We start from the raw sequence: 17,500 nt of genomic DNA, 5'->3' as shown, positions 1-17,500 counted from the left end.
TACAGGGCGGGTGTCTGACGTCAATTCCGGGATCAAAAAGACTGAGCAGCGGCTGAGTAAGTCCAGAGCTATTCAGAAACTGCAAATAACTTTTTTGTGCCGTCTGCTGCAAAAGCGTTCGCACACTTGCAAAGCTAAAATACACTCCCCCATAGTCAATCTGCACTCACGGGCTTATGCAGAATCAAAGACAGTTCTGCGGACAGATCTGCCGCTTTTTCACACTGCACATGCTCCATAGCTGAGCGCACACATCTTTAGGTGAGTCATACGCAACTCCTCTTGCAGCTGAAGGGGTGTCACTGGGTGGTAATTGGGGCGTTTGCATGTAGGCAGAGTTTAGCAAGTGTGTGTCAATAGAATTGCAGAGTTAAGTGTACGGGAACATACGCCTGTCTGCAGATGGGTCTCTTGCTCCAAGGATAGGGCTGATGCTAGTGCACACGGATAATGGTGACAGTCATGAAAAGAAGCACATGGATAGGGATGGTGCTGCCACAAAGATGCGGGCAAATATCCACATTTTCTGTGTGCATGCAATGCAGATGTAACTGCACATTAATTGCGTACAACTCTCCACCAACCACACTGTGAGAAGAGCGGCTACACAACATAGTGAAAGGGGTACCTTTGGAATAGCTGTATGGATGTATTTCTCCTTAGACTGTAAGCTCTTGGGCTGGGCCCTTTTCCCTCTTTCCCTTACATTCACCATACCCAGTCTTTTATCTCCTTCTCCTTTTCAGCAGCTCTGACACGGTTTGCTTACCCATACTATGGGTACAGAACCATGGTGAGCTGTTGTACCTTCCGCCATGTGACTCACCACTGCCTGCTCCTACAGCTTGCTGTACCCTTGCCCCTGTACCCATCACTCCCTGAACATGGTTTTACTGCATTGTCTGTAATTAGGTTTTCTACTCAATCGAAAGTTCACTGTTGTGCATTGTATTTTCTTTTAGATCTATGCGTACTCTTGTGGTGCCTAATAAATAAATGATGATAATTATGATAATGAATATATCATGGAATTTAGTTTAAATTTATATTATATGGGAACAAAATTTGTTTAAAAAATAGTTTCAATATTTATTAATTGTTGAGTTCTAGACCAGATCATTATAACTTCTTATCACCACTTATCGCGGCAATAAGACATTAAATATTGTCTGGCTCCATTTAAAAAAAAAACACACACTGGGACGGGTCGAAGTGAAGTGTTCACTATTGTGAACACTTCACTTCTCCTTGATTACTGCGCATGTGCGGTCTGTAGGCTATAACGGCAAACACCATCTGGAGAAAGCGTTAACTACTGGGGCCAAGCTCTGGGAAGGTTCACATAGAGACTTTAAGTAACAATGTGACCTTGGACAAGTCACTTTGTATTGTTGTGTCAAAAGCTGGGAACTTTTGACCCAGAGAATAAAGCAATATCTGGGAGCCAATTCAATTGTTCTCTGCGCCCCCTGCTGGGCATCTTTAGGAATGGGCGTCTATTGGAGCTATTCAGTTGATGTACTCTGCCTCTTGACAAACCCGCTCGTTGTGCGGAGAAACGTGTTGAGGAAACGGAGGAGAGATCCCTGGAGTCATCATTGTGCAGGAGAAGCCGGTTGCTTGCATGAACCACTAATACTACTTTCTTATCCAAGCGGCTTCCTGCAGTGTCCTTATTTCCGCCTGACAGCTAGCGGCTATATACAGCGGCACCTTACATCATTGTATCTGCCGCCCCACAACCAGTAGTCACACACAGTGGCCCCCTGCACTGCCGCAGCTGCCGCCTGACCACCAACGGCCATCCACAGCTATCCCCTGTATTGCCACACCTGCCACTTGAACAGTTATCAGCTGTACACAGCGGCTCCTGGCTCCGCTGCACCCGCTGTGTCACGTCCAGTGGCTGTGTTTGACAACCTTCATTGTTATAGTGACCGCATGATACCGAGGGACAGATTTATTAAGCTCGGTGAAGTGATAAATTGGAAGGTGATAAAGGACCAGCCAGTCAGCTCCTGTCCTTTTTCAAACCCAGCCTGTGACATGGAAGTTAGGATCTGTTTGGCTGGTCCTTTATCACCTTCCACTTTATCACTTCACGAGCTTCATAAATCTGCCCCCGAGTCACTGCATCTGACGGCTCTCCACAGTACCATCCTAGTCAGTCACTTCTGAGTGGCTACGGAGCACCCGCTGAGCTGGTTTGATCTCAACCACTGTTGCTCCCTTATATTGTGAATCAGGAGACGGTTTATGAAGCCACTTACATAGGACTTACATGAATGCAGACTGGCAGCCTAATACTAATCTATACACCACCGGTCAACTACACTATTTACTTACCTCCAGGGAGTCTCTTTTTGCACACATTAATTATTTGAGTCTGAAATACATTCCGTGACTCAGATTATTATTTGAGATTCATTGTTTTTAAATGTTTTTTATTGTCATTGTCTTGTTATATGTAGTAAGATTTTATTTTTATAACGATTGGTCCTGTGGTATCAAGCACCTACCTGGTATACTGTAGATATTTTTAGTGTTTTGCAATATAGAAGAGGCTGGCTACCTCTTCATCAGGTGGCTGCTGATCTTCAGGTGTTTATTCACACCCGCCTAAACAGCGCCAACAAACCTTAAACTCTTTTTTTGCTCTGATCAGACCCCCATTACCGTTTAAGGCATCTGACGGGATCAGTATGTATTACCGACGGTTGGGATGCCGGCTGTCAGTTAACAGACAACGGCATCCTGGCCGTCAGTATGCCGGCAGTGGGGCGAGCGCAGAGAGTCTCTTGGCTGGCTCACTGCGCTCACTATGCTGCGGGCTCAAGGGCTCGCTGCGCTTGCCGCAGGTTCTATTCCCACTCTATGGGTGTCAGGGACACCCACAAGTGGGAATGGCCCCTGTGAGCCAGAATTCCTGCTGGTGGCATTGTCAGCTGTCGGGATTCTGTCGTCTGTATCCTGACTGCCAGGATTCCGACTGCCACCAATTTAACTGCATCCCCACCTGACAGCTCCGGTTTAGCCACACAAAATGGCTAAACCCATCTAAATCGCTTGAATGGGCATCCAAAGTCCGGGTTTTTGGTACTTTGGGCACCCAAACTTGGACTTTTTTACACATTCTTTCTTGCACCTCCAGAGGCTGCAAGAAAAAAAGTGACTGCTGCAGCTAATGGGCATATTTCTCAGAAACAATTGAATAGACCAATAGAAGCCCATTACTGTAGACGGCCAACAGTTGGCACGTGCCATAATTGACTCGGCCCTATAAATTTGGTTAATTGTAGACCAACATTTTCATCCATGTTTCTCAAGTATCTGTATAAGCATTTGCAGGGTCAGATCTCGTGTGGCAACCCTAACTCACCCCTATTCAGTAAGGCCATTTTACTCTGAAATCTTCTAAGTTAGAATTTAGCATTTTACACTAAGGCCTACAATTATACTGGAAATTTGAGTCAAAAGCCAAATGTAGCTGAATAACATCATATACAATAATAATTGTATGTAAGGAAAAAAATAAACTTTACTACTTGACAAAAAGCTCCTATACACTTAAACCATCACTGCCAGCTGTACTAAATGACAACAACCACAATACAATAAGAGGTTAAAAATGATCACATCTGAAATAAAAGTGCACATGCAAATATAACAAGCTACACTACCTTTCTTCATTTTCCAGGCGTTCTTCCAACTCTGCTATTCTTCCTTCCATCTGTGCGACAAGCCCTTCTTTATTGGATCGATGTGAATTTTCAAGATGAGCTATTCTGCTTTTCAGATCTTTGTTCTAGAGAAAAGGTGCAGTGGGTCACACACCGTTCAGCTTTAAATGTTACACAATGCATTATAATGAAGCTGGAGGTTTCAACCATAACTTATTTATGCTATAAGAACAATGGTTTCTCTATTTACTACAGTTCCAAATACAGTATTTATTCTCAACAGAGATCCTGCTGACTTTACTCTTTTGGGTCAGCCTAGAGGGGTGTGAGTTGCCACTGCAGAGGCCGGCAGGTACACACTATGTGATAAGCACTATGAGAGATATCACATAGTTTGTCCCCTCCAGGGCCAGGCCGTCGTCATAGGTCATACACACAATGTGATATCGCACAGTGACTTCATGCCGAGGCCAGCCCGAACTTACAGCATCTGATGATATAGTCAGATTGAGCTGCATGTACAGGTGACAGCGCGGGTTGTTAACGACCCCCGGGAGCGCGCCTCGGTTATCACTGTCAGCATACACACTAAGCGATATTGTAAACAATATCGCTCAAGAGGGTAAAAATAAGCGATATTGTTTACAAAATAGCCTAGTGTGAACCCACAACCCACCAGAAATACCAGCAACAGTAGCTCATCACAGCTGGATCTCACCCCGGACTCACAGATTTCTGTATATAGTCCTATGGGACTGCAAACAAAAATCAACAAGTCCGGACCTACAGCAAGTGCAGCATATAGCCGCATAACTCACACGGCCTCACTGGGTGAGTCTAATCTAATCGACCCCCTTCCGTGTGTATATATTTGGTATATGTATACTCAATATGTATGTTACTGTAACCACTACAGTACACTACAGTATAAGTGCATGGTAGTTCCAGAGGGTGTGGACCAATAGTGTGGACCAATAGTGCTACAGTAAACAGATAGACAGTCAAGAGGTTGACTCCATATGGTAGAAGTGCAAAAAGGTCGACAGGATTAAAAGGTAGACATGCAAAAGTTGTTTACGTTTTTGGGTGTCATTTTGCAGCATATGTGACCACAATTCGTGTACTGTGTACTCAGGGCTGCCATCAGAAATTGTGGGGCCCAAACCTAATGGGGGCCCAGACCGCAATTCAATGATTCCCCCCTTTGGGTGCGCATGCTGCGTGTGGTCATCCATTAGCAAAGTGGCTAAACCAATCCAAACAACTGCTTGGGGCACTCAAACTCACATTTGGGTGACAAAAGTGCAGATTTACCACACATTTCAGCTCGCACCTCAGGGACCTGAAATGTGTCCACCAGCTGCGTGCGTGCCTGAACGTAACAACAATTGAATTGCTCCATCAGGCGCCATCTAGTGGCAACCGAGGGGAAAAAAACAACTGAATTGGTCAGTCTGTCTCTCCAGCCAACTCCACTTTCTGTCTTACCAGCCAGCCCCCTCTTCTCTCCAGCCAAATCCCCTTCTGTATCTCCAGCCAAACCCATTTTTTCTGTCTCTGCAGCTCGAGCCTCCTGCAATCCTTCTCTGTCTTCTGGTTGCACCTGGCCTGTTTGTGCTGCGGTCGGCTACACTGACAGTGGTGTGGCGTGCATGATGTCATGGCTGCCATATCTCAATAAAAAAACAACAACTTTATTTATTACACAAAGTGCCAGCAGCTGCCCGGCCCCTGAACCCCACATCATAATAATAGAGAGATCCACCTACACTGGATAGAAACCAGGGTGGGCCCTCTCTCTAAGGCATGGGACTCCAGTCTCGGCAGTCCCCCCTGATGGCGGCTGTGTGTGTGCTTCCTACTGGTTACTATTTCCAATTGTAGTCCATGTGAATGGAGCAGAAGTTGAAAAAAAATTAAAAAACACATTTGTGTCGACCACTGGAAAGACAGTCGTCCTTTTACCGGTCAACCTTTTGACCTTGATGACCTATTGCATGTCGACCATGTGAGGTTGATCTATTGACCATCCAGTGTCTGGAACCCAGTACCGGACAGGAGAGCTTACTGTAAACATACATACATACATAATTTACATACATACATACTAGACAGACTAGCATTCACCTGTCTTTCCAAGGACATTTTGTCACACTCCAAATCTTGCTTCGTAGCGCGTTCTTGAAGTAGTTCTCCCCTCATTTGTTCAATCTGACATGAAAGACAAAGATCATTTTTTTTATCTTAAATATGTAGATTATTGTCCCATTATTAGTCAATATTAAATGAATGTTCTCTTTACATACTTCAAAAACTAACGTATTAAAAGTAAATCTTTATTTTCATTTATTTTTTGCGTCAAAGTATATGAGGTAGGTGTGTATTACAGCATTTGACCTAACTAACATTGCTAGTGTAAGAGTTAACCCTCGGCAATCAGTGTATAATATATATATATATATATATATATATATATATATATAAATAGAAAAAACAAATCCTGAGCGCGCTCTGTTGAGTTTATAGATTTGACGGAAGTCCTTCCAAGTGGATATATCTTATACAATGGAAAACAAAATTTCTTGGGTTCCTGCAGTGGATAACCTCTCACCAGAAAGTCACCCAAACAAATGGCCCAAGGCCAATTAGAATAAAATATTTAATACAAAAATAATCATAAAAGAGTCTTTAACATAAGATCTTGCAAAATGTTATACATAAGAGTTATTTTTTAATATCTCCGCCAATGAAAAAAATCCAGTGAGCGATGTAGATGTATAAACTCCCTCACCTTAACAAGGTGTGAGCTCGGCAAAGGGAGTATTTTCATTAACTGGATCACTGACTAATGACTGATAAACCAACGCGTTTCGTCTGTTTGACTTCATCAGGGGTAACGGAAAAATTGTGGAAACAGATATAACATCTGTAATTCTGCATAAAAGATGTTATAAACAACCTTTATATGTAAATAGACTCATTGCATAAAAAAGGGAAATACACCTTTAAAAAGTGGCTTCATAATCAGACTCTATTAGAGGCCTTTTCATCTTTAATACTGAATCCGCCTGAACATATGAATTAGTTCAGTGTACTAAATTAGATTATTTTAAAAGTACAATGATGTATCAAAAGGTATATCCAGAGACAAGGTCAATAATTGTTATAAGCACTGGAACTCCCAAAAAGGACCCACAGTTGTATCCAGAGGATTTCCTAAACTGCAACCATGTGTGTGGAAGTTTCAGAATCTATGCGATGAGTCTATTTACATATAAAGGTTGTTTATAACATCTTTTATGTAGAATTACAGATGTTAAATCTGTTTCCACCATTTTTTCGTTACCCCTGATGAAGTCAAACAGACGAAACGCGTTGGTTTATCAGTCATTGGTCAGTGATCCAGTTGGTGAAAATACTCCCTTTGCCGAGCTCACACCTTGTTAAGGTGAGGGAGTTTATACATCTACATCGCTCACTGGATTTTTTTCATTGACGGAGCTATTAAATAATAACTCTTATGTATAACATTTTGCAAGATCTTATGTTAAAGACTCTTTTATGATTATTTTTGTATTAAATATTTTATTCTAATTGGCCTTGGGCCATTTGTTTGGGTGACTTTCTGGTGAGGGGTTATCCACTGCAGGAACCCAACAAATTTAGTTTTCCATTGTATAAGATATAGATATATAGAGTCATGGTGCAATGAAAATCATGACTGGGACATAGCTATACCAGGATACAATTTATTTAGGAAGGATAGAATAGGAAGAATAGGAGGAGGGGTAGCAATGTGAAAAAAAGCATAAATGCTACTTTAATACAAAATATTGAAGACAAAACTGAGGCCCTTTGGGTCACCATAGAAACCGGGGAGAAGGATGTTATTCGCATTGGGGTGATCTATAGACCACCAGGCCAGGGGCAGGATTTGGACAGGAACCTATTGTTGGACATCACTAAAATGGCTTTAAAGGGAGAAGTCATAATCATGGGAGACTAATTTACCTGATGTAAATTGGGAGGGGTCTTTTGCAAGTTCAGCTAGAAGTGGCAAATTTCTACATTCCTTACAGGGAGCATCTCTCAAGCAATTGGTGACAGAGCCCACTCGCAAAGGTTCAATATTAGATTTAATTCTTACAAATGGTGATAGGATATCTGACATATATGTGGGTGAGCACCTGGGATCCAGTGATCATCAAGCAGTATGGTTTAGTATAAAGACAGGATCCAACTCCTGTCACACAAAAACAAAGGTGTTGGATTTTAGCAATGCTGATTTTGCAAAAATGGGGAGATGTTTAAGTGATTCATTGGCGGACTGGTGGAACTTGGAAGGAGTGCAGGAGAGGTGGGAAAAACTGAAAAGTGCAATACTAAGTGCAACTGATCTTTGTATCAAAAGGGTTAGGAAAAGCACCAGGAAAAGGAAGCCAGTGTGGTTCACAAAAGAAGTATCAACTAGTGTGAAAGCAAAAAAGATGGCTTTTAGGAAATACAAACAGACTCAAAATAATAACGACAAAGAGGTGTATCTTAACAGACGGAAGGATGCTAAGAAAGTGATCAGACGTGCAAAGGCAGAAGCTGAGGAAAAAATGGCCCAGTCAGTAGATAAAGGGGGCAAAACTTTTTTTTTAAGTATATAAGTGAAAGGAGAAAATCAAATGGAGGAATAATAAGACTTAAGACAGAGAGTGAGCATTTGGTGGAGGGTGACAAGGCAATAGCAGATCACCTAAATAATTATTTTTGCTCAGTATTTACTACAGAAGAAGGGATGGGGCCACAGTTAAGTTGCAAGGACATTCATAAAAATAAGGTAGATGAAAGTACATTTACAGAGGAGAAGGTCCTAACAGAACTTTCACAACTAAAAGTGGATAAATCAATGGGACCAGATGGGATACACCCAAGGATACTCAAAGAGCTAAAAGATGTGCTGGTTACACCATTAACAGAATTATTTAACCAGTCACTAAATACAGGTGCTATTCCAGAGGACTGGAAAATAGCAAATGTAGTTCCACTGCACAAAAGTGGTAGCAAGGAAGAAGCAAGTAACTACAGACCAGTAAGCCTTACATCAGTAGTGGGGAAAGTAATGGAAAAACTATTAAAAGAAAGAGTTGTGGAATATCTTAAATCAAACCACTTACAGGATCCAAAACAGCATGGATTTACTGGTGGTAGATCATGCCAAACAAATCTTATTGACTTTTTTGACTCTGTGACGAAAATAATAGACCAAGGGGGAGCTGTAGATGTAGCATATCTAGACTTTAGTAAGGCATTTGACACTGTCCCACATCGCAGACTGCTAAATAAACTTGAAAGCGTGGGGGTGGATTATAAAACAGTTAAATGGATAAGAACCTGGTTGCAGGATAGGAAACAGACAGTTGTAGTTAATGGAGTGCAATCTATGGAGGGAAATGTTACCAGTGGAGTACCCCAGGGATCTGTACTTGGTCCAGTTCTCTTTAATATCTTTGTTGGTGACATTGCAGATGGTATTGAAGGGAAGGTATGCCTTTTTGCAGATGATACAAAGATATGCAACAGGGTAGACACACCGGGAGGGGTAAAACAAATGATTGATGACCTAGGTAGGCTTGAGAAATGGTCAAGAACGTGGCAACTACAGTTTAAAGCTAAAAAATGCAAAATCATGCACTTAGGTCTCAAAAACCCAAAGGCTAAATATAGTATCAAGGGTACTACAATGGAAACTACAGAGGAGGAAAGGGATTTAGGAGCCACTATTTCAAGTGACTTGAAGGCAGGAAAGCAATGCAACAAAGCAATGAGAAAGGCAAGTCAGATGCTTGGTTGCATAGGGAGAGGAATCAGTAGTAAGAAAAAAAGAAGTGGGGGCGTGGCCTGGAGGCTGAGGGAGCAAGCAGCACTCCATAAGAGCTCTCAGGGATCTGGGAGCTTATATATATATATAAAACTAGCCTTCCCAAGTTTTATTCTACGCCCTGTGTCCTCTGGATATTGTACTAAGTTAGAGAGAAGGCGAGGAAGTGGTGCTGCGGAGTCGGGGAGCCGGTTTCCTGGCTCCCGCGGATTGCGGCCTACTCCTTGCCCTGAAGCCGGGGCCTCAATTTCTACACATACCCCCCGGCCGTGCGGCTGCCCTCCCGGGACGTTTGGGAGGCCCGCCTGGGCCCTGCACCTGCTGAAGCCCCACTAAAGCCTGCCTAGTGCCCTTTGCTGGGTGTCGGGGGTGCTCCGGGTCCGGATCGGGGCCAAACCACGCGCTCCGTGACACGGGCGGCGGCCATCTTGGGAACCGATCACAGGAGAGAAGTCCAGCCGCAGCGCGGAGGAGACGTCCGGCGGCCCCCCCGGGTGAGTGCGACTGGCAGACCCGGCTTAGACGAGGTCGCAGCACACCTCTCTTCCCCTCCTGTAGACTCCTGCCGGGCGCCTGTCTTGTGCGGCTGTGATCTGACCGCCGGCCCAGCCGCGGCCCCCCTCCCCCCCGCCCTCTGCCTGTCTGGAGCTAAGATCAGCGGCTCTCACTGCGGGTACCCCCCCCCCGTGTATCTGGGACCCGTCAGCGGCGCCTTCCCGCGTTCTGGGGAGAGAGCGGGCCCCTGTGGGCAACAAAGACATCCTCCCCCCTCTGGTTCCCCTTTAGACGTTTGGGGGTCCTGTGACGCCCCCACCCCTGTGGGTGAAATCCCACGGCTGTGGGTGGCTTGCCGGGCGGTTCGGGAGGTCGACGCAGCTGAGGATAGAAGCCCGACTTACTACAACCGAGGGGGCACATAAGAAGGACCTGGTCCTTAGCCCTATCGTCTTGTCCCCCATTTGGCTGGAATCATTCCTGGTGGATGGGATGCACCCCGTGTCTGCACCAGAGGTAGCCGGGAATTCTGTATCCGCGAGAGGATGGCTAGCCGTGTAGCCCTCTCTGCCTTGCTCATGCCAATGTAAACCAAGCGATTTCTCCTACCCCTGCCATTATCTCCGTAATGTCTTGATCGTCTCTAAGAAAGCCTTAAGATTTTTCCATCTTCCGTGTTTGGAACCGTTGAGCTATCTTCTTCTGGGCCTTATTATGCCTACTAGGCGCAGCAAACCGTCAAAGCCTGCACAGCAGCTGTCATTTTTCAAGTCATCTCCGAAAATGTCTGGCTCTAAAGTCGCCGGGCCCTCTACAAAAGGCGCGGTCCCCCAGACCCCTCCTTCACTGGAGGTGCCTCCGGCTGCTACGACCCTGGATAGGGTTGGAGATGGTGAGCCCCTCACGGTGGGCACTATGAAGCTCCTTCTATCCCGTTTTAAAGAGGAGGTGGCGGCTGAGTTCCGTACCACGTTAACGGCATGCCAACAATCTATAGATGACCTGGGTGGCCGCACGGACCATTTGGAAACTAAAATGGAAGAGGTCGTGGGGTCCCACAACGGCCTACTGGACTCTCATGATGCATTAGAAGCAGAGGTGAAGCTTTTGCGGGACAAAGTCACAGATTTGGAGGACAGATCGCGTCGCAGCAATCTTAAATTACGCGGAGTACCCGAGTCGGTGTCGCACAGCAGTCTGCACGATTACGCGGTGGCCCTCTTTAAAGTTTTATTGCCTAAGTCTCCATCTGCAGACTTCCTTATTGACCGAATACACCGGTTACCGAAGGCCAGAGCAGCCCCAGGTGATGCACCTAGAGACGTCCTAATGAAGATGCACTACTTTCATGTTAAAGAGGCCTTATTGAAAGCATCTAGACCGACGTCTGGTACTTCTCCAGCTCTTCAAGGACTTCAACTCTTTGGTGACCTGTCTGCAGCCACCCTCTATAAACGGCGATCATTTCATCAGATCACTGCGGCCCTCAGGAAGGCTGATATTCCATACCGTTGGGGTTTCCCCACCAAGCTGCTGGTTCACCGAGATGGCTCTACTGTCTCTATCGCTTCTGCAGATGAAGGAGAAAAGTTGCTTAAATCGTGGAATATTGCAGAACCCGTGGCAGACTCCTCCCCCCGTCGACTTCAGCAGGACTGGTCGTCGGTGAAGTGAGGATGCCTGCTTTGAGTCGGTCACCTTATATTGCTGTTATGTTCCTACTGTTATGACTCCAGTGACTCTTTAGATAAAGGGGTTTCTTAGATCACTGTTGCCTCTACCCCTACATGAGGGGCCGTGGTGTGTCGGGGGGGGGGGGGGGGGGCGCTGAGTATAGCGGGAGATGTGTCCATATTTTGGAAATATTTCACTGTTTACTCATTTTGTTTTACTAGTTGCCCTCCATTTGGGGTGCTGTGCCTGGCGCCTCCCCGGACATAACTGCTTACATTAACGTCGGCCTGGTGGGTTGGTTTAAGAGCTTGACATGCAGTACGAGTCGCTGGACTGGTTCTAATGTTAACATTATATGTTCTGTTCCCATGTTGGAGCTTTTTGTTTTGTTCCGCCTTATTTGTTCTTATTGTTCTTAAGGTTCCGTGTGCACATATGTGCATTCATCTGCTCTTATGTTATCAAGACGTTCCTGTATTCTTTGGTTTAGAGTAAAAAAGAATGGCAGGGGGTGGGAGTTATGCCACTAACCCCTCCTGTAGTCTACACAGTCGCCACATTATGGCGACTGGCTGTGATCTCATGGGAGATCAATTTAGTTTTGTTTTGTTTTTTACTTTTCTTATGTTTCCCCTCATGTTCTCCAATGTGTCCCCCCCCCCCCCCCTATCAGGTATATCGGTTTCAGCACAGGAATGGGTCATCGGAGTTATCTGTTCTACTTGTAATTGAATATGGTGAAGATAGTCTCCATTAATGCCAAAGGGCTTAACTCTCCCCAAAAACGGAGAGTAGCCTTGAATTACTTTCATAAGCTTAAGGCACATGTGGTTGCGGTACAGGAGACCTATTTTCAGAGTCAAACCCCCCCCCTCTTCACTAATTCACGTTACCCCCTTTGCTATACTGCAAATGGACCCGCCAAGAAAGCTGGCGTGGCTCTCCTTATAGCACAACACTGCCCGTTTGTTCTGTCCTCTAAATATGAAGATCCTGACGGGAGATATTTAATCTTAGTAGGTCGGCTAGATAATGTAGAGACCACTCTGGTCTCTTGCTACGCGCCTAATACCAAACAAATAGCATTTCTTAGAACCTTTTGTAGAATTCTCCAAGAGCATACTAGAGGAGCCCTGTTGATCCTTGGAGACTTCAACATGGTGCTGGACCCCAATATAGATCGCTCCCGCCCAACCCGAACTCTTCGTAGCAGTCCGACCCAGGATCCCTCAGGCAAATTTGGTCAATTGTTAGCTGAGTATGCGTTGTATGATGCATGGAGAGCCAAACACCCAGCAGAACGAGATTACACTTTCTTCTCCCACGTGCATAGCTCGTACTCTAGAATAGACTTAGCATTAGTTGATAAGTGGACGTTAGCGACTATTAGTAAGGTGGACATATTACCTATGTCTTGGTCGGATCACTCGCCACTTGTTGTGGTTTGGGATGCCGATAAGAGGGTGGTCCCTTATGGCCCCTGGAGACTAGGCCCGTACCTTCTAGCCCGCCCTGAGGCTCGCCAGGCCATCCAGCAATCTTTAGATTTATATCTAGCCACTAATTGTCCCGAGGATACAACCGTTTTCACCCATTGGTGTTCTCTGAAAGCCGTGGTTAGAGGCTCTGCAATCCAAATAGCGGCTAGACTTAAACGAGAGTATAGAAGCAGACAAGCCTCAGCCGAAAGGGAGGCTGCCCGACTGGAATCTGCACATAAAAGTAGCCCTGATAATAAAGCCCTCTTTAAGCGACTCCTTGCTGCCCGAGACAAGGTGAATACATTTGCTTTATCTGAAGTTCATCGTAACTTGCAGCGACTCAATCAACAATACTATAGACTTGGTAATAGAGCGGGACGTTTGCTGGCGCGTAAACTAAGGGGACGTAGAGCTAAGGAACGCATACATGCTATCCATACATCTTCGGGAGTTAAAGTAACCGACCCGGTAGAGATAGCGAATGCGTTCGCTGAATATTTCTCGCAGCTGTACAACCTCAGAGATGATCCTGATACCCCTCAGCCCTCTTTAGTAGATTATAGCTGGTTTTCTGGAGGGGTTGTCCCTCCCCACTATTGATTCTCAGGCCCGTGAATCCCTTAGTGCGCCCTGGGTGCTCGAGGAAGTCGAGGCAGCCATTGATTCCTGTCCAGTAAATAAGGCCCCTGGCCCAGATGGGTACCCCTCTTTCTCTCGATGCAGAAAAAGCATTTGATAGGCTCCACTGGGACTATTTACGGGCTACCCTGGGCTGCTTTGGATTTGCCAGTAGGATACTAGACTCCATTTTGGCTCTGTATTCCTCGCCCTCGGTTTTCACCAATGGTTGCAATTCATCCACATTCGAGATCACCAATGGGACTCGTCAGGGCTGCCCCCTATCACCCCTCATCTTTGTTCTGGCTATTGAGCCCCTGGCGGAACGGATTAGGACGCTGGACTCTATTGTTGGTCCAGTGGTCTTTTTGCTGACGATATTTTAGTCTGCCTTAGTGAGCCTGAATCGTCTTTACCACATTTACACTCTCTCTTAGACTCATATGCAGCGGTCTCCTACTACAAGCTGAATACAACTAAGACTGAGGCCCTCCCTTTGAATGTTTCTGATATCGCTCTTAGGCGTCTAAAGAAAGATTACAAGTACGCATGGCAACTCAGGTCGCTTAAATATTTGGGTGTGCATATATCCAGAGGGCGGGATTTAATGGGATGTAATTATGACCCCCTATTTCGAACATTTGAGATATTTATTAAAGACTGGATGGTGCAGGAGGTATCCTGGGTTGGACGAGTAGCAGCTGCGAAGATGGTTCTCTTACCTAAATTGATGTACCTTTTTCGTACCATCCCCAGGACCTTCCCTAAAGATATCTGTAATAGATTTAACCGATTGCTATCCAACTATGTGTGGGGGGGCTCAAAACCGAGATTAGCAAAATCCACCTTAATTGCTCCGAAGGGTGCTGGGGGAGTGGCATACCCGGATTTAGAGAGATATCATAGTGCATGTTTACTCGCCCAGGCCAGAGATTGGTTCACCCAGGACACCCCTAAACCATGGGTATCCTTGGAACGGTGTGCTGTATCCCCCTTTATATTGCCAGACCTGTTCTGGTTGCCTACCATTTCTATCCCTCCCAGAGTTGCTGAATATTCAGCGGTCCAAGCAACGTTGTTAGCATGGAGAACCGTACTTAGATCCCTCCCTGCCGGGGCTCTGCCCTCCACCCAATTGTCTCTCCACGCTATAGCCACCTTGATCCCAGACCTACACTTACACCATTGGCGGGACATGGGCCTCTCCACCCTGAAGGATGTCCTTCGAGATGGTGTTTTAGTCCCCTTTTCCTTACTCCAGGACCAATTTCAGGTACCTAAACAAGATTTTCATAAATATCTGCAACTGAGGCATTGGCTTCAAAGCTGTTCTCCCAACCGAGTCCCCCATAGTGGCTTCCCTAAATTGCTGATATCCCTTCTGATGCCTAGCGGTAATAGAGGAGGTATCTCCAGATGGTACCAATATCTTGTGACTGAGTCCCGGCAGGGGGTATTCCCCTCACAGACTAAATGGGAAAAAGACCTCCCTGCGGTCTTCACCGAGGACATCTGGAAAGCTGTCTTTCAATCTTGCTTTAAAATTTCTAAATGTGTAAATCACTGTGAAATGTATTACAAATTGGTCCATAGGGTATATTTTACACCGGAACGTTTGCACAAGATTTGGCCTGATGTCTCCGCTAGTTGCTGGAGGAACTGTGGGATGGTGGGAGATATCCTTCATATTTTTTGGTTATGCCCGGCAATCCGGTCGCTTTGGAGGGAGGTGTTCCTTTTTATTTCCCATGTCCTGGGAGTAGTCCTCATACCTGACCCCCTATTGGCACTATTTCACTATTATCGAGGTGAGATGTCCAGTTGTGACAAATATCTTCTAGGCCACATTCTCATAGCTTCTAAGGCCGCCATTGCCTCCAAATGGAAGTCGGCGGTCGTCCCTAAATTATCAATGATAGAACAAAAAGTTCACCAACACTATGTGTTTGAAACCGCAGAGGGTGGCTGTTCCCTAGGGACAACCACTATGAGTAAGAAGTGGTATAAGTGGTTCCTATATAGGGAGAGATCGGGCCAAATGGGTGTATCCGGCACCACGACTGAGCTACCTGATCTTTCTGTGCTTAGTTTCCTGAACCACACTGGACCTTAAGTTGCTACGGGCTTTAGACCTCTTCCCCTTCATCATACTCTGATTTCATTGTTGTATTATGATGTCCCTGATATCTATCCTTCCTCTCCCTTGTCTTTTTTAGTTCTATTGTGTACATATCTTCCCCCCCCCCTTTTCTGTTTTATTTCTCATTTACCAATTTAAATGTACTTATAATTTGTATGAAAACTCAATAAAAATTTAATATTAAAAAAAAAAAGAAAAAAGAAGTGATAATGCCACTGTATAGGTCATTGGTGCGGCCCCATCTGGAATACTGTGTCCAGTTCTGGAGACCATATCTCCAGAAGGATATAAATACTTTAGAGAGTGTACAAAGAAGGGCAACTAAAATGGTGCATGGCCTACATCACAAAACGTACCCGGAAAGGCTAAAAGATCTTAATATGTATAGTTTGGAGGAGAGAAGAGAAAGGGGGGACATGATAGAAACTTTCAAATATATCAAGGGTCTTATCTAAGGTCAGGAGGGAAACATTCTTCAAAGGAAGAGAAATATTAGAACTCGAGAACATACACTGAGACTGGAGGGGGGGAGGTTCAGGGGAAATTTAAGGAAAAATTACTTCACGGAAAGGGTAGTGGATAAGTGGAATAGTCTCCCATCAGAGGTGGTAGAGGCTAAGACTGTAGAGCAATTTAAACATGCTTGGGATAGGCATATGAATATTCTTACAAAGAATTAAGGTTCAAAAAGGGTTGAGATTACCTAAAGTATAAAAAAAAGGGCAGACTAGATGGGCCAAGTGGTTCTTATCTGCCGTCAAATTCTATGTTTTTATATATCCACTTGGAAGGACTTCCGTCAAATCTATACACTCAACAAAGTGCGCTCAGGATTTGTTTTTTCTATCTTATGTAATTCTGAGATTTGGCAATGGAGATCTCACCTGTAGTGCTGCTGTTTCTGTGAGCGCAAGATAAGGATATTTCTGTATATATATATATATATATATATATACACACACACACACACATACATATATATATATATATATACTGCTAAAAAAAAAAGGGAACACTAAAATAACACATCCTAGATCTGAATGAATGAAATATTCTTATTAAATACTTTGTTCTTTACATAGTTGAATGTGCTGACAACAAAATCACACAAAAATTATCAATGGAAATCAAATTTATTAACCCATGGAGGTCTGGATTTGGAGTCACACTCAAAATTAAAGTGGAAAAACACACTACAGGCTGATCCAACTTTGAAGTAATGTCCTTAAAACAAGTCAAAATGAGGCTCAGTAGTGTGTGTGGCCTCCACATGCATGTATGACGTCCCTACAACGCCTGGGCATGCTCCTGATGAGGTGGCGGATGGTCTCCTAAGGGATCTCCTGTCAGACCTGGACAAAAGCTTCTGCCAACTCCTGGACAGTCTGTGGTGCAACGTGGCGTTGGTGGATGGAGCGAGACATGATGTCCCAGATGTGCTCAATTGGATTCAGGTCTGGGGAACGGGCGGGCCAGTCCATAGCATCAATGCCTTCGTCTTGCAGGAACTGCCGACACACTCCAGCCACATGAGGTCTAGCAT

The 17,500-nt window shown here is 44.9% G+C and overlaps 1 protein-coding gene across 1 annotated transcript in view; it reads right to left on the bottom strand.

The window, feature by feature from the left end:
- Positions 1-17,500, bottom strand: part of CGNL1 (cingulin like 1) — a 214,923-nt gene that overhangs the window by 4,124 nt on the left and 193,299 nt on the right. The window contains exons 15-16 of the mRNA XM_063926164.1: positions 5,808-5,891; positions 3,681-3,805 (exon numbers count right to left, since the gene is read on the bottom strand). Of these exons, the coding sequence (XP_063782234.1) occupies positions 3,681-3,805; positions 5,808-5,891 (209 nt within the window). The remainder of the gene's footprint in view (positions 1-3,680; positions 3,806-5,807; positions 5,892-17,500) is intronic.

The sequence above is a fragment of the Pseudophryne corroboree genome, chromosome 6 (assembly GCF_028390025.1).
Source record: "Pseudophryne corroboree isolate aPseCor3 chromosome 6, aPseCor3.hap2, whole genome shotgun sequence".
Classification (NCBI taxonomy): domain Eukaryota; kingdom Metazoa; phylum Chordata; class Amphibia; order Anura; family Myobatrachidae; genus Pseudophryne; species Pseudophryne corroboree.
The sequence above is the reverse complement of the archived record's forward strand: the minus strand, read 5'-3'. Positions and strand labels throughout refer to the sequence as shown.